This window comes from Aulonocara sp. 'chitande type north' Nkhata Bay, linkage group LG1 (genome assembly GCF_057382095.1).
Source record: "Aulonocara sp. 'chitande type north' Nkhata Bay isolate Kocher_YH1m ecotype deep benthic linkage group LG1, A_spYH_male_GT1.1, whole genome shotgun sequence".
NCBI lineage: Eukaryota > Metazoa > Chordata > Actinopteri > Cichliformes > Cichlidae > Aulonocara > Aulonocara sp. 'chitande type north' Nkhata Bay.
Window position 1 is genome coordinate 19,433,690 of NC_141344.1, and position 8,157 is coordinate 19,441,846.

The 8,157-nt window shown below is 42.4% G+C and overlaps 1 protein-coding gene across 3 annotated transcripts in view; it reads left to right on the forward strand.

The window, feature by feature from the left end:
• The window catches only part of phlpp2 (PH domain and leucine rich repeat protein phosphatase 2), a 38,660-nt gene extending 30,919 nt beyond the window's left edge, over window positions 1-7,741 (forward strand). For 2 of the 3 annotated variants that reach the window (XM_086287337.1, XM_086287348.1), the window contains 6 exons: window positions 72-234; window positions 316-446; window positions 550-663; window positions 1,368-1,562; window positions 1,673-1,904; window positions 2,054-7,741. In XM_086287337.1, coding sequence (XP_086143463.1) covers window positions 72-234; window positions 316-446; window positions 550-663; window positions 1,368-1,562; window positions 1,673-1,904; window positions 2,054-3,349 — 2,131 coding nt within the window. In that variant the 3' untranslated portion in view covers window positions 3,350-7,741. The remainder of the gene's footprint in view (window positions 1-71; window positions 235-315; window positions 447-549; window positions 664-1,367; window positions 1,563-1,672; window positions 1,905-2,053) is intronic. The other variant, XM_086287343.1, reaches the window with a different exon arrangement.
• Window positions 7,742-8,157: the final 416 nt, after the last annotated feature.

Sequence of the window (8,157 nt, forward strand, 5' to 3'; positions counted from 1 at the left end):
TGCATTATAAATTCAATGTAAGTTTTTCCCGTTTCAGCCCAGCTGTTATTGTTTCATGTTTGTGTCTTTAGTAAGCTAAGTAAGCTGGAACTGCTGGAGGAGCTAAATTTAAGCGGCAACAATCTAAAAACAATACCCTCCACTGTGTCCAGCTGTAAGAGACTGCACACCCTCATAGCACACTCGAACCACATCAGCGTCTTTCCAGAGATCCTCAACCTCCCTGAGATCAAGGTCAGGCCCGTTGCAGTTTTCTTTGTGTCACATGATCAACTTTAAGGGTGTTTCGGCTCACCTGGTTTTGCATCTCTTTAGCTTGTCGATCTAAGCTGCAATGAGCTCACTGAGATCCAGCTGCCCGATTCCCTGCCTGCCACTTTACAAGAGCTGGACCTGACAGGCAACAGCAGCCTGATGCTGGAACACAAAACCCTCAATCTCTTCAGGTGAGGCGCAGCACCCAATACTGAACTTCTTGTCACATAGGGGCACACAATAAAGGTGTACAGTGCACTCTAGTGTATTTCTTTTTTTCTCTTTTATTTTTAGCCACATCACCACCCTGAAATTAGACCAGAAATCTACCACAACAGCAGGAGACTCTCTGAGCGCCTCCAGTCCTTGGAAGCATGGCTACTCTGAAATGAGCGGGCAAAGGAACAAGTGTGTACAGATCTTCTCTGTTTTGTGTTTTTCTTCTATAACTGTGTTATAGGGTTGTCTTTTTTTTTAATATCAATTTTATCATTACCTGTTGCTGGAATCATTTATTTTTAACAATAATTCATATAGTGTTGGCTTATAATTTATTTACCTTCCATACAGTGAAACTATAACACTGTTGCCTCAGCCCATCTTAAGAGTTTGGGCCCAGCCAAGCAACAGCACAGTTTCTTGATCTTAAAATATGCACATCTGTTTCTTTCCACTGTTGAGTTTCACATTGTTTTTGTGTGGATGCAGTTTTCATCGATTCCTTGTTTTCACTGCACTGCCATAAGCCCACGCAGTGCAATTTTCTAATGCAGTGGCAACTGAAGGCCGCTGGTTAATTTCTCAGTCTCTACATTGAACATAATGTCTTCTCATTTAAATGCACAGTTTAAATATTTTACACTTTGTTTTTATTCTCAGTACTTGATCATTTCTTAGACCGCCTGTCATATTTAAGAAACACATAGTGACAGATTAACTTTTACAGAAACAATAAATAATGTTGGTAATTACAAACACTGTTCATTCATTGCCATAGATTTATCAGTGGTGTTGTGATAAATATGCTGAGCGCTGTACATTTTACACAGCGTGGCGAAGTTTTGTGGATGGATGTGCTAAATCTATTATTGTGCGTCTTTTGTTGGGGACAGGTTGTGTGTGTCTGTGCTGGCTGTAGACCACTTCAGAGACAGCGTGGAAGCATGCTATGGTATCTTTGACGGAGACCGCAACGAGGAAGTGCCTCGCCTGTTGCAGTGCACTATGGGAGACGTGCTGTGCGAGGAGCTGCAGCACTCTAGTGTTGACAGTGTGTATATGTGCAACACTTTCCTCACCTCACACAGGTAACATGTTGTTCTGTGTAACTGTTTTTCATTATCAATACCTGGCTTTTACTTGCATTCACTGACTGTAAGAGTTTGTTTTTGTCGTTTGCCGATTGGTGGGGGCGCAGGAAACTTGGTATGGCCGGTCAGAAGCTGGGTGCATCTGGCCTGCTGTGTTACATCCACCATGAGACTTCAGATCCAGGAGCATCCTTTAGCCTTACTGTGGCCAATGTGGGTACCTGCCAAGCCGTGCTGTGCCGAAATGGACAACCTGTACCTCTCTCTAAGGTTTACAGTTTGGAGAACTGCACTGAGGAAATGGAGCAGGTTAAAGTCAGTAAAGCCATTATTACAGAGGTAATGCCTATGTTGGTTTTCAGCTGTTAAATGGGAGCAATTGCACATAGCCTCTAATCTAGTGTTAATATGCTCTGTCATATTCCGCTGTGTAAACATTATGAGGCTATACGCTCTGCTGCAGTTCTAATGGCGCTTCTGTTTTGTAGGATAACAAAGTGAGTGGAGTGACATGCTGCTCTCGCCTGTTGGGCTGCTCTTATCTGTCTCCCTGGGTGCTTCCAAAGCCCTGGGTGCACACTGAGCCGCTTTGTTCCCAGGATGAGTTCTTGATCCTGGGGAATCGAGCCCTGTTTGAGCGAGTTTCCTACCAGGAGGCTGTTTGCACCGTGCAGGCTGTCCGGGATCCCCGTGCTGCTGCTAAGAAGTTGTGTTCACTTGCCCAAAGTTACGGTTGCAAGGACAACATCGGCGCTGTCGTGGTGTCCCTGCACATTGGTGAGGACAGCTGCACATGTGAGCCGCCGGTCACCACCACCGAGCCACGGGGCCCTGCTCCTGCTCCTGCTCCTGTTCCTGCGCCTGTGATCCCGGGCCCTAGCGACCCAGCCACCAACCTCTCCTCCAGCAGTGGCATTGTCACTGAGTTCAGCAGTGAGACATCAGCTTCAGAGATCGGCAGTGAAGCGGGGTCCACCGCTTCAGATGAACACCCGTCCTCTGGCACTGTGACCCGCCCAGAGAGACGCTGTAGCCTACACCCCGCTACCACACTGTGCGGCATCATGGTGCCAGGCTCAGGTGGGACCGGACCCCACCCAGGTCTATTCCAGCAGCAGCCGTCCAGCACCACATTCTCAAGTAACCAGTCGGACAATGGCTTGGACAGTGATGATGAAGCTCCACTCGAGGGTGTCATCTCCAATGGCAGCAAATTAGAAGTGGAAGTAGACATTCACTGTTGTGCTTTTCAGCTGCGGTCGGGGCCCCATGAGAGCTCCAAAGACTTGGACTTTGAAAAACGAGGCTTTGACCATCCCGGTGGTAAAATGCGCAGACAGAACAGCGTGGTGGTTTCTGCTACAAACGGCTGCTTGCTTGCTGTATGTGGGAGAGAGATTGCTGACCTTAAGAAATCTCCCTCCACATCCAGCCTGTTTGGGAAGAAGTTGTCCAATGGTTCTGTGGTAGCCCCTGAAGACAGTCACAACCTAATTGAGGTTGCCCTAGAGGCTCCCAAGAAAAAGTCTGGCTATTTCACAGCTCCAGCACAGCAGGACCCAGAGGACCAGCTGATTGTGCCTCCTAGTCTGGAGCAGGAAGTCAGGGAGCAGCTACGAGGCCAGAGCCCTCTAGTCTCAGGCCCCTCTGCACCAACCACACCCTCCTCCTTAAAAGATCCGGTGTGGGATCATCCACACCCCCCAGCATTTCCACCCAGCCTGGTTCCAGGTCCAGGCCCGACTCCTATCCTACAACAGGAGGTTTATGATACCGCCCTCTAAGGGGGAGGATTTCTGTGATTGTGCCATTCTGGGACAGAAGAGTTTTCTCATACACGAGGGAAAGTCCAGTGAAAGTTGCCATTTAGATACTTTGTGAGAACGAGACAAACCTGTGGCATCTTAATGGTCACTAAATAATGCCTTTTAACGTGAGGTCAAAAAAAGTGTACGGTCTGAGTATCTGAGAGAACAAAGGCAAAAAAAAAAAGATTTCAGTTTGTAACAGAACATTGTGAAACAGAAAGCTGGCTGTATTAGACAAAGAACAAGCCTGACCTGAAATTGGATACCTCGAGTGTTTGAACTCGTCAGCAGCATTTCCCTTTACTTGGAAAGCAAAGCAATCTGGAGGGTGTGCAAGAGATCATGTCAGATCTTTTCTCCAGGAGCTCCGTTGTCTCTCAGATCCTGGAGGGAAGTACTATGACGGAAACATGAAAAAGTGCCTACTACAGAAGACACAGCCTAGAGCTCCCTACATCCTGGCTGTGTTTCAGAGACGTGAGTTTGATAGTTGAATTTGCAGGATGGATAGTGTCTCTAAGAGACCGGGACTGGCACAGCTTCGGCTCTCCTCCTCCTCCTCCACCTGTGGCTTACGAAGGAAATCAGAGAGTCTAAATGCTTATAATACACACAGATCTGAAAACAACACAACTGCATTTTCATTGTGTCTGTTTTTTATCGTTAGCATTTCCACACCATATATAAAGAATTGTCTATCACTCCTACATAGTAAAGTACAAACTCACATCTAGCGGGTGGCCGATGTGATGTGCTTACACTGCTGACATTAAGACTGAATATTTTTTCTATGTAGAGCAATGCAATATCAAAGTCATTTAGTTCTAAAGCAAGAGGCAATTAGTAGAGGTTAACAACTGTTACTGCAGTATATTCTGTGACAGTGCATTATAGAATGAGCTCCTTAAAACATTCATAGGAAGATAAAAGATTCATTTGAATTTAGTCAGTTTTATGGTCACTGGATAGTGGACTGGACAAATGAGCTAAGACACAAAACTGAAGTATTACATATTGTAAGGCCAAGAGATATAAAATCAGGATTTGTACTGCATGTGTGAAAATATCCCCTCTGGTACTTACATTTTAGTATATCTGAATTTTGGAGGCTGCTTCTGCTTCTGCTTTTTAAAATTTGACACCATCAGTCCATCCTGTCCCTTGAGGCAGATTTCATTATTGATGTTTTTACTTTGCAAAATGTTTTAAATCTTACCTCTATAATGCACTACACATACATCCAGGTGAGGTTTGGCGTGTGGTGTTTAGACCCTTAAGAGAACTGAAACCCTATTCTCTTGCATTTTTTTCAGTCATCTATTATACACCATAGATATGTGTGCAACTGACAAAAACAAAATGCAGGAAGGACTGCCTTATCACTGTGTTATCTGAAAAACGACATTAAAAGCATTGGCATATCATTTAATTAGCTTTCTCGGTAGAATAAATTGACTTGGTGAAGGAACAAGTTACAGCACCTGTATGTTTTACTAAAAACATAAAAACATTGAGATTTGCTGCCTGTGTATTGATGACATATCACAAAAGGAAGAGCTTGATGTAGCTTTTTACTTGGGCACATTTATGTCCACACGCCTTTGTAATCATATGGCTACTTTAGTTGCGGCTACACACAGTTAATGTACAAATATTATGAGTGTCGCAGCAGTAAAAGGTGCCCAAATAAGAATGCACTATTTCAGTCCCTTCCATTAAGAATAAGTACAACCACTGGACACTTTGTTAGGTACACCTATTCAGCTGTTCATTAACAAAAATATCTAACTAGCCAATCACATGGCAGCAACTCAAAGCATTTAGATGTGTAGACCTCATCAAGACGACCTGCTTAAGTTTAAAGTGAGCATCAGAATCGGGGAAGAAAGGTCATTTCAGTGACTTTAAATGCAGTGTTGCTGTTGGTGCCAGACGGGATGGTACGAATATTCCAGAAACTGCTGATTTGAGATTTTCCCAGACAGCCACCTTTAAAGTTTATAGAGAATGGTCTGAAAAAGAGAAAATATCCAGTGAGTGGCAGTTCTCTGTGGAAAAATTCCTTGTTGATGTCAGAGGTTAGGCGAGAATGGGCAGACTTCTTTGAGCTTATAGGTAAACAGCAGTACCCCAAATAACCACAGATTACAACCAACATATGAAGAAGAGCACCTCTGACTGCATGACACATTGAACCTTTAAGAAGATCCACCTTGGGTGACATTACTGTGAGCTAAGAACAAGTTGTGTTAGCTCCCCAAACATGCACAACAAAAGAAGGGAAAACGTTGCCTTGTTTGATGAGTCTTGATTTCTGTGGCAACATTCAAGTGGGAGTGTCAGAATTTGATGTAAATGGCATGAAAGGATGGGTTCATCCTACCTCGCATAAACAGTTAAGTCTACTGCTGGTGGTGTAAGGGTGTGGGAGGTATTATTTCTTCATAGTTAATACCCATGGAGATTTGTTTAAACACCACAGTCTACCTGAGTCTTGTTGCTGACCATGTCCAACCCTTTATGAGTACATTGTACGAATCTTCTGATGGCTGCTTTCAGAAGGATAACGTCAATTCCTTCAAACTGGTTTCTTGAACATGTCAATGAGTTACTTTACTCAAATGGCCTCCACAGTCACCAGATCTCAATCTAATGGAGCAGCTTTGGGATGTGGTGAACAGGAGGTTCACATCATGTGCGCTTGACAAATCTGCAGCTACTGTATGATGCTATCATGCTAACGTGGAGCAAGATCTCTGAGGAATGTTTCAAGCACCTTGTTGAGTCTATGCTATGAAGAATTAAGGCAGTTCTGAATGCAAAAGGGGGTCTAACTCAATGCTTCAGCAGTGCACATCATTCATGTTTTTTAAATATATAGTCAACTCTATTGTCATATATATGACAGAAAAAATACATTATTGTTTAAACTGTCAGTTATATGTTCTGCAGCCTTGGAAACCTCACATTGTCCAGTCCTGAACCTCCCCGCATTGTGCCAAAAGAGGAAGCAACTCTGCAGAGCTGCTGTGGCTAAGAGAAGGCCAAAGTTGGGTAATTGCTCTTGTCAGTGATTACTACAATAGATTTTTATTTTTTCTGGTTGCCACTACATGTTGGAAGGAACTACACAGCCGTTGTACATTCAGACCTTTCAGTGTTCTCTTTTAGCCTTAATGTAACACTACTCAGTATTTTGAAGCGAGGAGCTTTTTGTTTCTTTCCGTTGATGTTCTGTCTGTGAATGAGGTCTTTGGCTCCATGTGAACGAGTGAGAAGTCAGTGATGATGCCTTAAATGCTGTGTGGGTATGAATTCCTCCTTGTTTTATCTCCTGAAAAGAATATACACTGTCAAAAGCACCTTGTACATAGAATATAATAGTAATATCCAGAGTTATGTATATTTAATTTTATTATATAATTTTTTTTTAGCATAGTGTTCTGAGGTTATTGTGGCTTCCCTCAGCCAAGTGCATCATCTTTTGTCTATGACGACACTGACAATAAAGTTAATTTACAATATTTTTAAGTCTTATTAACATCACAAAGATATTTTTTTCATTCAAAGTATTTTTGTTTGTCACCACTTAGAGTTTTGTTACTATCTTAACTTATATTTAAATATTTTAAATTAACACCACAAAACTACATAAACTAACACTATCTTCCTGCATTGCTTTTACTCTGTGTAAATATAAGTTAATGAAAATCAGGACATACAGTTATTATCCACATGTAGGAGTCTGAGATCATATTTAGATGCATCGGTACTGTCCGTATTCTGCTTTTTCAGAATTCAAGAACTAATTTTAACTCCCAAATGCTTTTTTTTAAAATATCTAAAATTACAAATAGCAAATCCAGTTTTGTGATAAAGATAATCATTTTATTCCTGTCACTTTATTGATCAGTCCTTGCTGGGTCTGACATGCCAAACACATTGGACTCTGTGGTTCTGTCTGTGCCTAGACCTCCACAATTGGAGCCCACACATAGTGCCACACATCTGGATTACTGGCAGTGGAACACTGACGGGCACTGCAGGTGTAAATGCCACGTGGAGAGCTAAGCTAGCCTATGATTGTGAATGTTACTGATACATATCTGAAATGTTAATGAAGTCTGGAGAGGAGAAACTGAACTTTCTATAAGGTTTCATATCCCACAGTGGTAAAATCCCTTGTAAAATATGCAAAGTGTACATATATACCTGTATATCAGAGCGTCAATTTCCCATCACCTTTAACTATACGACTCATGTTTCAATATGTCTGATAATGAATATTGGCTGGTGTGTGTGTATAATGTTTGTGGAGGTTGTGTTTGTAATTTGCATTGTGTTGCTTTTTTTTATGTCCCTTTGGCACTTTGGTTTTATGAGTTTGCCCCCAGCTGCCATGTCAGGCTGGGACTGTACTGCATTGCTATATTTAGTGCTCTTTAAACTAACTGGCTCCTTTTGCTTTATAACATTTGTACCGTTGTTGTACATTCATGCGTTCAGTCTGTCTTTTGGTTGATACCATGTATTCACCCTCTGTCCGGTATAATATACTCACAAAATAGAAGTACATTTGGATAATGATCCATCGGTAATCAGTGTGCATGTACATAAGCAGATTGTATGCACAGAGGGAAGATGGAGGGGTACATTGCATTGGCTTAAAATATTCCCTTTAATTCTTTAGTGGAAGGGGCTCGCGAGCTCAATACTCATGCAGTTAAATGCATTTGTACACAAAGTAGAGGGTAAGTGCATTTGTTAGGCTGCAATTTCAGTGT